At 40.2% G+C, this 16,995-nt stretch overlaps 4 protein-coding genes across 11 annotated transcripts; 2 read left to right on the top strand and 2 right to left on the bottom strand.

Moving 5' to 3' along the window:
- Positions 1-228: 228 nt before the first annotated feature.
- On the bottom strand, positions 229-5,106 carry plekhb2 (pleckstrin homology domain containing, family B (evectins) member 2). Of its 7 annotated transcripts, none has more exons than XM_024258946.2 (8): positions 4,857-5,106; positions 4,036-4,091; positions 3,369-3,521; positions 3,182-3,284; positions 3,029-3,068; positions 2,685-2,768; positions 911-1,025; positions 229-830 (listed from the first exon to the last, which is right to left on the bottom strand). In XM_024258946.2, the coding sequence occupies exons 2-8, from the start codon at positions 4,070-4,072 to the stop codon at positions 706-708; spliced, it is 657 nt and encodes a 218-aa protein (XP_024114714.1). In that variant the 5' UTR covers positions 4,073-4,091; positions 4,857-5,106; the 3' UTR covers positions 229-705. The 7 variants fall into 7 exon arrangements, with proteins under 7 accessions (XP_024114714.1, XP_024114713.1, XP_024114708.1 ...); XM_024258945.2 differs by having other exon boundaries at positions 4,036-4,072; positions 4,857-5,103; XM_024258940.1 differs by lacking the exon at positions 4,857-5,106 and adding an exon at positions 4,493-4,620 and having other exon boundaries at positions 4,036-4,072.
- ing5a (inhibitor of growth family, member 5a) lies at positions 4,507-11,579 on the top strand. 2 transcript variants are annotated; one of them, XM_024258939.2, is made up of 8 exons: positions 4,507-4,863; positions 6,266-6,337; positions 8,091-8,257; positions 8,380-8,491; positions 8,577-8,673; positions 8,750-8,885; positions 8,967-9,028; positions 10,450-11,579. In XM_024258939.2, exons 1-8 carry the CDS (start codon positions 4,827-4,829, stop codon positions 10,487-10,489), a joined length of 723 nt encoding a protein of 240 aa, XP_024114707.1. In that variant the 5' UTR covers positions 4,507-4,826; the 3' UTR covers positions 10,490-11,579. The 2 variants fall into 2 exon arrangements, with proteins under 2 accessions (XP_024114707.1, XP_024114705.1); XM_024258937.2 differs by having other exon boundaries at positions 8,574-8,673.
- cep19 (centrosomal protein 19) lies at positions 11,580-12,577 on the bottom strand. The gene is made up of 2 exons (XM_024258947.2): positions 12,303-12,577; positions 11,580-12,082 (listed from the first exon to the last, which is right to left on the bottom strand). Exons 1-2 carry the CDS (start codon positions 12,430-12,432, stop codon positions 11,739-11,741), a joined length of 474 nt encoding a protein of 157 aa, XP_024114715.1. The 5' UTR covers positions 12,433-12,577; the 3' UTR covers positions 11,580-11,738.
- A 118-nt stretch (positions 12,578-12,695) lies between these two features.
- Positions 12,696-14,791, top strand: pigx (phosphatidylinositol glycan anchor biosynthesis, class X). Its single transcript, XM_024258936.2, has 6 exons — positions 12,696-12,919; positions 13,144-13,225; positions 13,298-13,433; positions 13,545-13,758; positions 14,391-14,494; positions 14,604-14,791. The coding sequence occupies exons 1-6, from the start codon at positions 12,856-12,858 to the stop codon at positions 14,736-14,738; spliced, it is 735 nt and encodes a 244-aa protein (XP_024114704.1). The 5' UTR covers positions 12,696-12,855; the 3' UTR covers positions 14,739-14,791.
- Positions 14,792-16,995: the final 2,204 nt, after the last annotated feature.

Raw genomic sequence — 16,995 nt, 5'->3', positions numbered from 1 at the left:
TTCCAGAATAAATCAATTTAAACCCTAAATAACTTTCAATATTTTACTCTCCATAAAAATATATTTTGCCAAAATTATACAAGTTACAAATGAGCACAAGATAACATCGGGTCACTAATAACAATAAAATGATCTGGAGGGCCGGGTAGAATTACCCAGAGGGCCGGATCCGGCCCCCGGGCCTTGACTATGACACATGTGGCTAAAGAGACTGACCTCTTTGAGGAATTCAGGGCAGAAACCAACACTTTATTTTAAATCAGGTTCAAACAAAAACACGTCAACAGCTGCCAATGAGAGAAAAGAACAAAATTATGCACACTGACAGAAAATCAAACGGTAAGGATATCTTTTCCCCTTTTCAGTAGGATTTTGGTAAATATCAAAACCAAATTCCTCCAAACAAGGCTCCAGAAAATAGAAAGATGAAAGGAAGTATTTGTGTGTGTGTTATTCAAGGCTGCGTTCACCACCATCAAGCAGAATACATTCGCAACAAACCTGGCAGTAAGCAAATAACAGAGAAACAATCCAGAATAAACACCAACAGGGACATCAATGTTGTTCAGAGGACCTAAAGCGTGCATAAACATGTTTTTGAAACCAAGTTATGAAGACTATTCATATTAAGACAACTCAAAAAGGTTGACAAACAGCCAAAGTGCTTATAGTATCTCAGATGTACCCTGACGGACTGATCATAACTTAAAAGACTGAGAAGAGAGATCCCAGAGCCAAACCAGTAGCTGCTCCAGCGAGCATGCCCAGAGCCACGTCTCCTGCATCCTCGCGCTGCCGCTCCCGGATGATCACATGGTTCACTGCAGCACCTGAGAAACATCACAAAGGCCTGGACTACAGCCGTCCTCTCTCGTCTTGAGCTGAAGCACGCATGCTGGGTAAAACTCACCTTGGTACTGATATGGATAAGCAACAGTGTATGGTTCCCCTTCAGCAGAGTACACAACCTGTGTGGTGTTGAGAGGGAGAGTAGTGTAATCCCCATATGGGCCTGGAGCATAAACCTGGACAAGAAATGAGGACAAAGTTCCTGTAAAAGCTGAGGCGTCGCCCCTGATGCTTAAACACTAAATCTTTAACATACTGTAACTTTTTTAATTAACACAATAATTCCAGTAGATTGTGAAGGAGAAGAGCGGCTCGAGCCGAGAACTTAAACACTGGAGCTCTGGTGTGAAAGGGTTAAAGATCCACTTCATTGAAAATGGTGGTTCTGGTGTTGTTAACATGTTCTTGTAGCGTTTATCTCCTGATGGAGGACATCTATAAAAGAATCTCAGATTAAAACCTTGATCATTTTTGTATCCAAATTGTGATGGATCAGGACCAAATGAAAACCTGCAGTTTGAACTGAAAGGGGCGGGGCTAAACGTTTCCCTGCTCTGCTCCATTCTGATTCATCCACTGTCAGACAAATAGATCCATGAACGTCTTTGCTTTCCTCGTCTGAGCTGGAATCTGGATCAGCTCTGATACTGCTCAGCATTTTGCTTTGGTAATGTTAGCGTGAGGTAGCGAGGTGCTATAAGCTAGCAGCAAAGAGTGTAAACAAAAGACTAGCCAGAGGCTAACATCCACGCCAACAGCCTCGACCATAACTTATCCATGTACATCTTCATTTTCCTGGTCTGAGCTGGAATCTGGATCAGAACTGTTTGGCTGGACAGCTCTGATGTTGCTTGCCATTTATCTTGGGGTTGTGTGGGGCTGTAAGCTAGTGCAGGAGTCCCCAAACTATCATTTTGTACCCATATGCGACTGTTACTTTGTGGTTCAGGTGCCTTATGTTTGCGGTGCTGTTGTGAACATCTGTATGCCTTGAAGCTTGGTAAACTTAAACAAAGCATTAAAAAAAAGGAGTCCCCAAACTATGACATGCAGGCCGGATCCGCGTGCCATTTGGCCCGGCCCCCAAACAATTACAGAGACCCATGGTTTTCGTATGTATTTTTATATATTGTATTTATTGGTTTAAATTTTTATTTTTTTCTGTAAAGATTACAGAAAGTGATTATTAAAATGTGGTTATGTGTGGCATTCTGGAAAAACATAATTGTTTACATTTACGCTGTGATTGTTACACTTTTTCTGTTAGCTTACAAACCGACCCGGCCCCCCATCAGAGAAGAAAACAGTTTTGTGGCCCTCACAAGACAAAGTTTGGGGACCCCTGATCTGGTGGGAGAAAGTGTATAAAAAAGGATGATGGGATATCAGTGGAGGGATACTTCCATGTCAGGAGTCAAACCCAGAACTTCTAATGAACTCCTGCTGCTCTGTAGAAAATATGTCTTAAAAAAGACAGTGTTTTTTTATTTTGGCTAAAAACTGCATTATCATAATGAAAAAGACCAGTGGGAACACTTTGACAAAAGAAATACATTTATATAGCATATAATCTCGGAGTGGAACGTTCCGGTATTGTTTATAATCGTTGTCACATTCACATGTGTAAGAGTAATTTGTGGGGATAATGCACACAGTATCTGTAAAAATAATGATGAAGGTCAGCCTTGACTCATACGCACTTTGAGTTCTCTGTTTTTAATTTTTGTTCAATATTAGGGTTCTAAGGGGAACATTGCATACACCAGCGTAGTTTTGATAACTAGTCCTAAAGTGTTTTTTTTTATTTCAATCATTTAAATGGTTTACTCATTTACCTGTGGGTGGGCATATTCTGAGTAAGGGGGAGGAGCCGATGCCATAACTTCCTGTGTAAAGCCGGCCTGAGGGGCTGCAACCACCTACATGTCAAAGAAACAAAAGTTTCCATTAAACCTCCAGTGGAGCGCTCTCAGTTACTCCATGAACTTCTATCAGGCAGTGAGCCTCAGAGTTCCACAAAACCAGACAGAAACAGCCCACATGTTTAAGCTTCAACCTTATGTTTCAGTAGTTCAATCTCCTTGATTTCATCTTCATTTTGAAATAAAAAATTCACTAAAACACAAGTTTAGTTTTAGTCTAAAATTATCAGATTTAAAAAAGAAAAAAAAAACCTCACCATATTAATTCTGGCATCTTGAAGAGCCATGGTCCACGCTCTGTTTTCAGAAAAAGACTTCTTAATAAAAGCTTTCCAGCAAACAGACACAATCTAAGAGCTCATAAGTGAATGCTACATCCGATCAAAGGTGACACGTGAACACAGTCTTACAGAGCATCATCTGCACTGTCAGCACACAGGCTGATGACGCGCCCATCCCTGCACACTATCTGCAGCAAGGCATCTCGGGGCTTCCCCTCCGGGGGGGTCAGATCTGATAGGAGAGGCAACGGCTACAATAAAAAACTGAACATCTAATTTTACAAAGGGTGACGGGTTTGAGAGCATTGAGATTCACCCAGACATGCAGCAGAATTCCGGATGTTGATGCAGCTGACTCTCATGTGAAGATCGTCCTCCATGTCCCGCCTCTGCTGGTCATTGTAGAACACCAGGCGTCCGTCAGCCCATAAGTCGAACCAGTTCCTCTTCCAGCGGCGCAGGATGGTACCTGCAACGACAAAAACCAGCTTCCATCAGCGTCTGCTGGAGCACTTTTTTAAAAACTTTATTGAAGATTATGCAAATTTGCAAATTAAAACTGCAAGCAGTTTGTAAAAAATTAATAACTAGTGTAATCTCTCAAAAAGAAAATCAATTATAGTATTCAGAGAGGTAATGAGGGCATGGTAAGCAAAATGAAATAATTCCAAGTAAGAAATAATCACAATATTAATAGAAAATAATACTTGGGTACTAGCAAACATAAAAATTCTAAAGATAGAGAATTATTAAAAAGAAAGCACAAATTGTTCCAGTGTTCTATGCTTTGGGTGTGTTAATCTTCTAAAGATACCCATAAAATTGACAGAACTCTATCATAAAACCTTCAAATCTGGGAGTAGTTTTTCCTCACTCTACACTTATGTATGTATAATTGAGATTGGAGAAGTAATAAATGAATACTATTTTCTACTGCTGGAGCACCCTGAATGCTGCGGAGGCCGCGCATGCGCGTCACTCACTCTGTCTGTGAAGCCAACCACTCTTCACCACAGCCATCTGAGAAGAGACAAGCAAACTGCTGGAAGTGAAACTCAGTAGACAGGCGAGACAAACGACAGTTTTTGACCAAACAACGAGTCTCGGTTTTAAAAGGCTGCAAGCTCCGCTTTGACACGTTTCAAACATTTTAGCTGCAGAAGAAAGAAACATTTGCAATGTTAGCATAAAGTTCGCAGTGTTTCACCCCCATCAGTTCACACACATCAAGCTAGATGGTGACGTACGTACGTAACCGCGTGTACCACTCGATAATTCGTGAAAACGCAGAAATAATCTGTAACCAGCACAAGATGAGGAGCGGACGGAGCGGACGGAAGGGCCTGCCTGTCCCGTTAGCCGGACCGGACTGTCGGACGGAAGCAGGAGCCTTCCAGAAGCCCCGCCCAAGAGACGTTTGTTTTGAATGACGCAACCCACCAGCTGACCGAGCTGGAAAGTGCTGGTAATCTGAGCGCGAACGCGCATGTGAAGGTCTCGCTCGGTCTGCGGGGTGGTGGAGCCGCTGGCTCTCCGTGAGGTTTCGGTGTTTCGGCGGGTGCAGGTCGACTGTCTGCCGGGAGTCCGTCTAAGGAAAACGAGACAAATGCTGCGCAGACGAGACAGGAAGAAGAGAGTTTGAGCGTCGACGGAGCGGAAGTCCTGACACCGACAGGGACCGACTGCCAGCCCGGAGTTACAAAACAAACTCTACAGAGCTCGGTTCGGCTAACAGTCCGGAAGCTAAAGGGCGCGCGGGAGCCGACCGTCAACTATGGCTACTGCTATATACCTGGAGCATTACCTTGACAGTGAGTGTCTGCTATGTCTGGTGGGGGTTGTTTCGGGCTCTTCGGTCTAGAAGTCTGGTAAAGTGTCTGTTAGTAGCTGAAACTGACTATCCTTGCATGCTAGCAGCGTCACTGGGGTTGAATTCCCGTTCACGCAGGAACACATGGATTCAGACAGAGGTTCGGTCTTTCTGTTGGAGTCTGGCGTAAACATGTCTCTACTGGAGTGAATTGTAACTGAAGAACTTTTTCTTTAACTCCGTGTGACGATGTTCCTGTTCGCTGCAGGAAAAGCGGGGTGTGCGCGTGGAAACCGCCTTTTCAGTGACCGCGCAGGCGCAGTGCACCCCTGGCTCCACAGACAGCTCTGTCAAACTGCCACTGGGCGGCGCTCGAGCGCTGCTCATCCTGTCAGCCCCACCACGCCGTTCAGCAAACACCAGGGCGCTCACATCTACAAGTGCATTTACATGATAAAGAACACGTTACACTCATTATCCCCCCAAACGGTTTTTCTACCATGACTGAGAAGAAACAGATCTGGAATGAGAAAATAATAGAAAACAAACCAGATCTCAACATTAACTTCCATCCATGTTCCCTCAGCGACAGTTTGGTTTTCACCAACAAGCTGTTATGCTGGACTCTTATGTTTAAACACAGCATTTCCTATCACAATTGAATGTTATGGAACAATTTTTACATTTTACACACACCAAAAACTTTTACAAAACTGGTTTGTCAACAAACATATTACAATAAATCAACTATTTGATGATAAGGGAGATTAGCATTCTTATAATACAATGTTGTACCTCAGAAAGAATTTAATATAGGTATTGGCTTAATTTGACATAGTATATATTTATTGGCACAAAAATGTGAAGGCTTAAATTTAACTAAAAAAATGATTTCAGTTGAGGGAATTGATCTGGTTGATAGGAAGTGCACAAACAAGTTTATTAGAGCCCAGTTAGATTATTATTCAAACCCTGTATGCAACATAGGTAGCCATATTTAGATAGAAATCAATGCACCGCAATTATTTTTTTATTACCGTATAAACCTGTCATTTCTGACTAAATCAAAGAATTTTTATTCAAGGTTATTCATAGATATAACCCAGTAAAATGATAATTGTTGCTGTTTCCCCAATGTTTGTAATAAGTGCTGTTTCTGTCAGGAAGATGGAGACAGTGTTGAACATCTTTTTGTGGATTGCTCTGTTGATTCTGTGTTTTGGAAGGACATGGAATTTTAACCAACAAGTATGTTTGGGGAAAAATGTTTATTTATCTATCACATGATTTTATTTATGTTTGAGGATCCAATTTTCCACTCCAATTAAACATATAATTGACCTTTATCTTTCTTAATTTCTTCAATGGCATCATGATTTGTCCTCCTGTGTTCATCTCTCCAGGTATTGAAAACCTGCCGTGTGAACTACAAAGGAACTTCACGTTAATGCGAGACCTGGACAGCAGAACGGAAGGTGGTGGTTTTGTCTCTTAGTTTTTTATCTAAAGACAACCGAAAAGGACATTTTCCTTTTAGCTTAAGGGCTGCCACAATTGGTCCACTAAAGAACTCTTAAAATAGTCGACGACCAATTTAATAGTCGATTAGTCGTTAGCTTTATATAAAATGGAGTCAGTGTAGGAAAGTTAAAGAGTTGTGAGCGTTCAGCACCACAAAATGCACTTTTGTTATATTTGAGTCAGTGAGACCAAAACTTTATCTTTAGAGAAAAATAGTTCCTTGCTTCAGATGTCGACCTCATTAGATTTATTACCAGAAACTAATGATGGAAAGAAGCTGCATAATTCATCAAAAGTTTAATAAACTATTATCTTATTGTCTTTATTTTTAGCAGTGGCGGGCCGTGCATTTCACACCTAGGCCTTCAGTAGTGCTCCATCTGAATCAATCCAACCCTCATTAACTATTTTATGGCAATAAAACTTCTAGTGCAGGTACAGCTGCCACACACACACCAAAAGCATAAAAAATAACCTGATAAAATTTCAATATTATGTAGGGAGATAGCAAAATTTTACTCACCAAAAATCCAGATTATTTAAACACAAAATCCATCCTTTCTATCCTCAAGAAGATTTCAATCACTCTGTCGTGCAGAATCCGTGCGTTTCGCAGATGGAAAGTGTTCCGTGGCTGTGATAAGCTGGAAAATGTTCTGGTATTCCTGAAGCCTCTTGTGGTCCAGGAGGGAGACAAACATCAGTTTTTGTGATCTTGAAATCAGGTCTGTGTCTGGAAAATAATATTGTCGGTAGTGCGCGCGAGGATTTTGCGCTGCACCTCTTCGTGCGCTCGGAGCGCCCGCGGTGCGTTCAGGGGCCTCGTAGATTTCCTCGTATCAGCTTCTCTCCCGCTCAACGGAGTCATGGAACTCCTTTACCCGTGCCAGACAAAACTGTGCCACAACTTTACCCAGACATTCATTTTCCACCAAAAATCAGACGATGAGACGCTTTCCACTGGTAACATCTTCAAACCTGACACGCCGCTCCTCGGCACCTGTGTCCGTCACATAACGCAGAACCAGAGCGAGCTGCGAGCTGTCCAATCAAAGCTCGTGAAAATGATGACGTTTCCGTGCGCCTGCTAGCTGGCCTTGGTTTCGCCTACTCCAAATCTGATTGGTTGAAGCAACAGTTTGGTCGACAATTATTTTATGCTACAGGGCCCGCAGAACTGATTGTGAAGGCCTCCGGGCAGATTTCTTTGACCCTAGCAACAAATGGTGCTGCAATGTGATTGGTTAATGCTTAAATAGGAAAATACACGTCTGGAAGCAGCGCAACCAGGGAGACAGCAATGAAAGGACGAAGACAGAGCATTTGGAATTATAGAATACGTATTCACGGAAATAAATAATTAATATCAGTCTGTGATTCAGATATTTTTAGGCCAGCAGAGAAGGCCTTGCAGGCCCTGACGGCCCGCCACTGATTTTTAGTTAGTTTAAAGTTAATGATGGTTAAGATGTGCGCTTTACCTCCAGTTTATGCGTGACCTGATTAGTCAACTAATAAAAAATAATCAGTGATTAGTCGTCTATTAAAATCGTTGTTTGTGGCAGCTCCAGCTGTTTCCAAAAGACAGTTTTTTAATAAAACCCCTGGTCTGTTGTAGAGTTGTAGGTATTTATCATTTAAGTCAAGGCAGCCTTTGAGTGGTCATCATTGTGGGTCGCCATTGAAAACTTTGCTGCTCCTCTACAGAAAAGAAAGGAGAGATTGACAGACTGGCAGAAGAATACATATCTAATGTGAAGAACCTGGCTTCAGAGCAGAGAGTGGAACACCTACAGAAGATTCAGAATGCCTACAGCAAGTGCAAGGAGTTCAGTGACGACAAAGTTCAGCTTGCAATGCAAACGTATGAAATGGTGAGCCTCAAAGAGCCTTCATGGCAACATGGCATCTCTCTCATCTGACTGGACTTTTTAGAGGCGTGCTTTCTGGTCAGAGTGGAACTGAGTTTGTAAGAATCCCTCCTTCTGCTCTAAAGGTGGACAAACACATCCGCAGGCTGGATGCAGATCTGGCCCGCTTTGAGAATGAGCTGAAGGAGAAGCTGGAGTTGAGCGGCTATGAGAGCACCGATGGCAGAGCCTTGAAAAGTGAGTCTTCCTGTTGAAAAGCTCTTGACAAAAGTTTGCACTGCAGGTTTACTGTTTTTACCAAATGTAATGTTTGACTCAGAAGGCGACGTGCGGGGGCAGCGGGACAAGCGTGGATCCAGAGGACGAGGAAAGAAAGGTTCTGATGACGACTCTCCCAAAAAGAAGAAGATGAAAATCAGGTACTGTTGGTTTAGGAAAGCTCTGAGGGTTGTTATGCTGTCACTTTGATCTTCATGCGTGACCTTGATGTTTCAGCCAAGACTTGAGCGACGCTCTGCTGCCAATGCAACCGTCAGATGTTTTGGACATGCCCGTTGATCCCAATGAACCCACTTACTGCCTGTGCCATCAAGTGTCATACGGAGAGATGATTGGATGTGACAACCCAGACGTAGGTTTTTTATTTGTACATTTCCTTTTATGCTTAAGTTTATCAAATCCTCTCTGAACCCCACTCGTTTCTTACTGTTAGTGTCCCATTGAGTGGTTCCACTTTGCCTGCGTTGACCTCGCCACTAAACCAAAAGGAAAATGGTGAGTTGATCCTCTTTTTCTGTGGTCATTTATGACCTTCTGAGTTAACATGTGTTCTCAAACAAATGATCTTAACAGGTTGAATTTTTTTGGACTGAGATCAGACCTTTAATCAGATGGTTTCTGATTTTGTTCAGTTAAAACATTTTGAAGCTGTAAAACTTTATGCTCCCACCATCATAAAAAAAACAAGTATAAAAGAGTTAAAGTCCCACTCCAGTCTTATTTTTTTCTTTGGTAAAATTGTTCCCAGTTGTTTTCTATGACTGCAGTTTTTAGCCAAAATCAAAAAGACTTTGTTCGTTTTTAAGACATTTTATACAAGCAACAGAAACGCATTCGAAATACAATCCCCTCCCTGTTGCTGAGAGCTCTGTCTGAAAAAAACATCTTTATAAAAATCAGTATTAGATAGAAGATGTTAAGAAGAATTTATTGGAGCAAGAACGGTCATTCTGACTATTAAAATGACAGTAACGACTGCCTATTCCTCAATCTGGGATTTTGACTTCCTTAACTCTTCAACACCGGAGCTCCAGTGTTTATGCCCTGTGATTTACTGTACTTTTTTAATAATCGTTAACACGATTATTCCAGTAGATTCTGAATCACAATCTACTGGAATAATTGTGTTAACAATTAAAAAGTTACAGTACGTCAAAGATTTTGTTTACACGTCACCAGCGACGCCTCAGGTGTTAAGGGGTTAAACCAGCCAGTACTTCCTACTTGGAACGGGGGTTGTTGGAGTTCTCCACTTCAGATCTGAAAGGAAACATCAAGAAGCAACTTTGACGCTTGTTAAAACAAAGACGGTGTACGGCGCATGAATTTAACGCCAATTGCCTTCAATGTGGACTAACAATTGATTTTAATAATGTGTAGGCCAGGTACACAGCGGGGGGGTCCGAACCGTGGCGACTGATCCACACGGATTATCTGTGATCCGTTATATCCCTAATACTCATGTTTAGAATATTCATGATTCAACTAGAGTATTTGCTGTGAACTAACTATAGTTATCCATCAATAAAAAGGAATTTCAGAAGATGTTAGTCTCAAGTGTTGTTGGTGTGTATTTTTCTAATGCCCTTTACATTTGAAAGTTTGACTTTTTAGTCAAGTTTGTGTATTTACAATGCAGTTGAAAATCAATTTAAAACCAAAGAAGGAAAAGATCTACTTGCATAATATCAGACACAGAAAACCCCCACTGAGCTAAGAGCTGAAATAAAAATCTCCTCCGGAATGTTCCAGAAGGCTTGATTTAGTTTGAATCAGAACCTTTGGGGTCTGAACACTGAGGGGTTGTTGGTATGTCAGGGGAAATTGCATGGCTCCTTCTGGGCAAATAACTGACTGATAATTGGGATATTTGAAAGTCATCAGTGTCTAAACTCCGTCTTCCTTTGACATGGCAGGTTTTGTCCGAGATGCACTCAAGACCGGAAGAAGAAATAAGAGCCTGTCAGGAATGCTCAAATGTTTTAGTGGTTTTGCTGTTTTGAAATAACATAGCATAGTTATGTGTGCTTACAAATTACAAAGTGAACCATAGGTTTACTAGGCTTGATTCAGATTTGTTCCACCTGAGCTTGTGACATCAATCTTCTTCCCTATACTGGCTTTACTGTCTGTGTCATAGAGTTTAGAACATATCCACAGTTGTCCAGCAGCTTTAAAATGTTTGACAGTGAACTACTTCTGTGTCCTGGATGTGGTTAGAATCCGGTCTGCTGAGTAATGAGCTGTGTATACCTGTATACTGTACTAACAAAGATGGAAATCCCACATTCTGGTTTAAGCTTACTTGAAGTGTCCGCTCTTCAAAGAACTATTTTTTTAGATAAAAAGAGAAATGATGCCTGCTGAAAAATGTCAAATCTGAAATGTGTAGATCTATACTGATATGGCAACAGTAAAAGAGGAATGTGTATTTTTTGTTACTACCTCCTTTGGATTTACATTTGCACTGCATAAAAAAGACTGCAGTTAAATGAGGTGCTTCAAACAAGTACTACATCTGTTCTTTTTCAATTAGCTGAAACCAATACAAGCACAAAGTTAGAATCCAGACTGTGTCAAAGTGACAACGCCTATGACATTTTTGAATGTATTGTGGTACTAATGGTGTCTCCGGTCACCTAATGAGGTATTCAAGCACTTTGAAGAAAGTACCCTGAAGAAGTATGATACTGCAGGCTGGGGGTAATATGTAGTTAGTGAAACTTTGCTGTAACACAAAAGTTCTGGGGAAAAGTCTGTCAGGCCAACAGAGATGGAAGCGAAACACTGATGCTTCTGTCCAAGCTTACATGGAACTATATATTTTATACAAGTCAATATTTTGTAGAAATGTTTCCAAAGAGATTTGTTTTATTGTTGAAATACTACTATACATTCAGAATTTATTTAATAGAAGTTAAGATTCTTCCTAATGTTTGACTGAAAATCATTCATGTTTTCTAAGCCACAAATGTTTAAACCAAAGTTGATGTATTTTCTTCAGCTCTGTATTTTATAACAAATAAATTTTCACTGGTAATCACAATTCCTGTATTAACAGTCTTTATTGATGTTACCATTCAAGATGCTCCTGGTCCTCCACTCCACTGCGGTCACTGTAACTTTGACAAAAAATAAGCTTCTAAATAATAAAAAAATAAGCTTCAAATGTGTATTTTAATGCAACTTTGGAGTTGGTGTTCCTTTAAAATCCGTCATCCGACTCGTCCCAGCTACAGTTCTCCTGAGGGGTCTTTTCAAAATCCACCTCCAGGTCATAAACAAAGCCTGGATCATCCTTGTGCTTCCTATTCCTCTCAAACTCCCTGTCCATTTGACCTTTCTTGCGAGCTAATTCCTTGTCATCTAGTTTGTTGAGGTCCTCGTTGGGGTCCAGGTGGAAGGAGGCGAGGCTGTGCTTCAGGCTGAAGCCATTCAGGTGGTCCTGCAGGATGACGTGAAGCTTCTCCAGCTGGCTCTGGGAGACTCCCTCCAGGTAGTCTCCGTGCCGGGTGTGCTCCTTCAGCTGCTCCGCAGCCTTGCCACAGTCTGGAGGTCACAAAGGAGAGACGTGTCTGGTCTACTCTGCTCCAGAGAAGGGGGCCTCATTACGACCAGCATCATGTTTACAACAACGAACATGATCAAATTGATCACTGCGACCGTTTGGAGCACAGAAAGACGAGCCAAGGCCAGAACACCATCCTTTATTTTATCACACCATCGCCTTTGTTAGATTATAATCATCTCACAAATGTAGTTTTCTTACCTGAAAACGTAGTAAAGTTTCTTATGGGTATCACTCTTTTCCGAAGCTTTTTGGTTTCCGTATTGACATAAAGTAAAACTATGGAAGGAGGGTTGAACCGCACACCGCAGCGCTTCGCCTCAAAACGCATCTCCTTTCCTCCAAATCGGTGTGTTTAATTATTTTCTTTTAAAACAAATTTAATTTCGCAGGTAGATTTAGCTAAATACGTGCTAGCTTGCTTTGTGGTCTAGCATTGTAAACACAGAGGACTTCGCTTGAGCCTGTTTAGAATTCCTGAGTGTTTGTATATATATGTATGTTTATATATATATACACACAATTTAACACAATCCTTTTGGGTTGTGTTAAATATGTTTATTTGTGTAATCTAAAGAATTTTTTTTTTTTAGGGATAAGAGCTTCGTGGTATTGTGGTTTTAGTCAGGCACTATCGTAGCCACCCTAAACCTAAAAGTGGCCCTTTAAAACCCACTTCCTTAAACACTTTCCTGACGAGTCAAGAGCCGGAGCGAAACTTTATTAAAACATAACATTGTTGCTGCCTTTTTAAATGTACTTTCTACGGTTTTATCTTTTTCTCTGTTCGGCTCCGTGTGTTTATTTACTGAAAGAGGGTAAACAAAGCTTTTTTGAATGCAATTTATTTTTAAATATTGGATAAAGCAGGCTTTCTGTATCAGATAGATAATATAGATTTACATTTTTCATTGATTATGCCATTTCTGACTATTACATAAAGATCAGTTAGCCTTAAAGTGATATTTTAGTTTTTTAAACAGGATGAAGTAATAATGAAATTGGATAAAACAATGAACATAGTTGTGTTTGTTTTTTGAAGACGGTGATGAGGACCTCTGCTTCTTCCTGGAAGGGGTCAAGCCCTCGTTGTCTGTGGAGCTCAGTAACAAGGGCTTTCACAGGTTGTTGGAAACTCATTTTCAGAAATAGGGAAATAGACGTTTTAAATTTTGTGAGTACTTTCTCCTGTGCAGGGAGGTGGTGACCACTGTTGAGCTTGGCAGTGAGACACCGGGCGATGTCAGAGCTTTGCTGGTTTACACATGGCCCAGGGGTGTCTACGTGGACCCTTATCAACTTGCTTTTCTGAGTGATCTTCGTGGCTGGCAGGTAAAACTGAAAATTTTCTAAAGTTTCTCAGTAATACGGAAAATTTAAAATATCTAAATGAAAGTTAAACTGTGTTTTTTTTATGCTTGTTTCTGTTTCTATCTCTAAAAGATGTTGTTTAATACCACAATTGACCTGGAAGAGCCAGCTCACCGGACTTCTGCGTTTCTCACCTATGTGTATCCCTCTCATAATGGACCAACTCCTGGTCCGCTCACAGTAACTATTCCAATTCATGGGCGCTACCACAAACCCGCCTTTGACGGGAAAAGCTTCACTCCTGTTCACATTGAACTTCCAGAGCTCCTGCTGTGGACTAAAAAGTGTAAGCATAAACATGTTAAATTTACTTTAAAGCCATTGTAAATTTACACTTTTAAAGAAAAAAATACAGCACATTGTTTTTGTGTTTCTTGATACAAATTCAGAAAAGAGCAATGTCTGTTTTTAACTAAATTTAATTTCATTTAGTAACAATACATATCATCGAAAAAATACTAAATAAATAGAAAAAAAACTGTTAAATGAGAAGGAGCAGAAAAAAGAAAACTTATATTATCTGCCCCTATTTTCTAGATCAACAAAATTAAATCAAATCTATCAATCAAGGAAAATGAAAATGATCTTTTACAATAATATTGAGGACATATAAGCAAAAATACATACACATTTACATAAACAGGTGTCTACACAGACCCTCATCTTATTCTATTTACCTGGACCAGTGGCATTCACTATATCAGTTTTATGAAATTATTTTTCTACATATTATCTCTAATATTTGCTTAACATCTCCCTCTTAAGTTTTCTGTACACATTGCTGTTTTAACTGTAGTAATGCATTTTGTCAAACTGGGTTCTGATCTCAGACATATAATAAGTGTGGCTAAAGCATCAAATGGATTAAGAAAAAAAATTGGGCCATCATCTTTCATTTTGATCTTTTTTTCCATTTAGGCACTCCAATCCAAAGACTGGAGCCCCACACTCTCCTGGACGCCCCGTGCAACGCCAGCAATACCAGCATCTGTTCATGGATTAAAATCCAGCTTTCACACAAGGTTTGTACAACATTGCTCACCACATCCCACTGACTGAAGTTCATCTTTATGTACAGCTCAATTGTTCCTGTGTCATTTATTCAGTCAGAACACATATCGTCTCTTTCAGAATTCCACCCTGAGTTTACATCTTCCAGTTGGTGATGGACCTACAGTGACGCTCGTTTGCACTGGGACTCTCCTCGTTACAGTTATCTGCTGTGCTGTTTTGTGTCACTCCATACTAAAACATCAAATCACATGACTGTCACATTGGGTTCTATCTAAAACTGTTCTGTGAATAAATTTTTAAACATTTTTTGTACTAATAAATGAAAATACCAGGATATTTTTTTCAATTAGGTTAACAGCACACAAACAAAAATGTGTCTGTGGAAAACGTTTCAGAAATGAATGTTTTACAAATGCCAAAGGATTCATTAAAAATCTTTTTAGTTGAGACATTTTTGAAGTCAGTTATTCTTTTTTTTTTTTTCAATCCAGGACGTTAATAAAAATCTCTATCTGTTAATTTAAAGAATGCCAAACTGAAAATATCAAAATAATAGTACACCAGTACAACAGAGCTTCAGCACTCATGGAAGTCGTTTTCACCCCTAATTCAAATTCAGGATTAATTTTTTAACTGATTATTTAATTTGCAATTTGAAAATACATTTTACATTTCAATATGAAACCTCTCATGCTTGCAGTTAGAAAATGCATCTGCAACAGAGGAGAGTGCATTTTAAGGGGTCCTTCGTTCTAAAACATAATGCCACAGATTCATTTATTTGAATCCAAGTTTATTTAAAATAGACCAAATAGATGAAATGTCATTATGTGCAGGAGTCAAACGAAGGAAACGTTTACATAAAGGTCACAGGGACAGAGCTGAATCATTCTGGTTACTTAAGTAGCTGGATTTTATCCGTCATTCGTTTTTGAGGATTGTTGCGAAATTTCAAAAGTTGAAAAGTACATTTTTAATTCTTATGCAGTATCCCCTACATGTATCCATCTAGATCTAGATAGATTGATATGTACATGTGCACATATGTATTTATACAACATACGAAAATAAATAGGGGGGCTTCTTAAAGGACATAGCAAGATGTGGTTCAAGAATAATTGCAACATTTTCAGTTGTAGTCAAAAGTATAGTAGCATCAACCGAAAGCACATTCTCTCTTCACCCAATGAAAGACTGGTTGGTTGTGTTGAGGTAGTTCCTCACTGACCTCCCCAGGTTGGTCTATGAGGAAATGAGTGACAAAAACTGCTTGAAAAAATAATCCTTTTGTTGAATTTTGGATCAAGTTCCAGGTATTAAACAGCATGCATTGCTGACCAACCAATGAGCAGTAAAAATTAAGATTATACGTCAGCAGGGCGTTCCCAGTCAACATAAATAGGTCTATACATAAAGATGAGAAATAAAAGCAAAAAAGCGTTTTTTTCTAGAAGGCATTTCTGCAGAGCAGAGTTGTGGACGGGACTGTTGGTGTGGAAGTAAGCTTTTGCTCATATTCCATCATCTGTTTACATTTTCCCCTGCTAGCTTACAGCCACCTAACAACTCAACCTAACATTAGCAGTGCAAAACCGCGAACAATATCAGAGCTATCCAGTCATACAGTTCTGATCCAGATTCAGACCAGGAAAACAAAGACGTTCATGGATCTATTTGTCTACAGGTGAAAGCTTCAGAATGGAGCAGAGCAGGGAGACTTTGACACGTTCATTTTAATTGCTGCATCACAAAATAGCTTTTCAATTCACTTTCATTATTTGCTCCTGAGGCATCCCTATTTGCATAAATAAATACTAACAACTTCAGTTTTAAACTTAAATTCTTGTATGTTCTCCATCATGAGAAGCATGCAACAAGAACATGCTAACATGCTAAACATGCTATACACATAACATGATTAAAAAAAACTAATTTCATTCAAGCAGGTCTTTAAAAATAATTAAAAACAAATAAAAGATAAAAAATAAAAATTTATTATTGATTTAACAACCGGGCTGCATGGTGGCGCAGTGGTTAGCGCTCTTGCCTCACAGCGAGAAGGCCCCGGTTCAAATCCCGGCTGGGACCTTTCTGTGTGGAGTTTGCATGTTCTCCCCGTGCATGCGTGGGTTTTCACCGGGGACTCTGGCTTCCTCCCACCATCCAAAAACATGCTTCATAGGTTCATTGGTGACTCTAAATTGTCCCTAGGTGTGAATGTGAGAGTAAATGTGTGTGATTGAGGCCCTGTGACAGACTGGCGACCTGTCCAGGGTGAACCCCGCCTTCGCCCATCAGTGGCCGGGATAGGCTCTGGCACCCCCGCGACCCCGAACGGGAAGAAGCGGACAAGAAGATGGATGGATGAATTTAACAACTGCATGATGTGTTTTCAGAAACTGAGACCAAATTTTAATTTTAGCATTTGTTACAGTTGCTATTGTACAATTGTAATTTGTTGCATTTTCAAAATGCATGGCTGAATTGTATGGAGCTATATTGGGGCCAT

The sequence above is a fragment of the Oryzias melastigma genome, linkage group LG4, assembly GCF_002922805.2.
Source record: "Oryzias melastigma strain HK-1 linkage group LG4, ASM292280v2, whole genome shotgun sequence".
Taxonomy (NCBI): Eukaryota; Metazoa; Chordata; class Actinopteri; order Beloniformes; family Adrianichthyidae; genus Oryzias; species Oryzias melastigma.
This window is presented reverse-complemented; position numbering and strand designations above follow the sequence as displayed.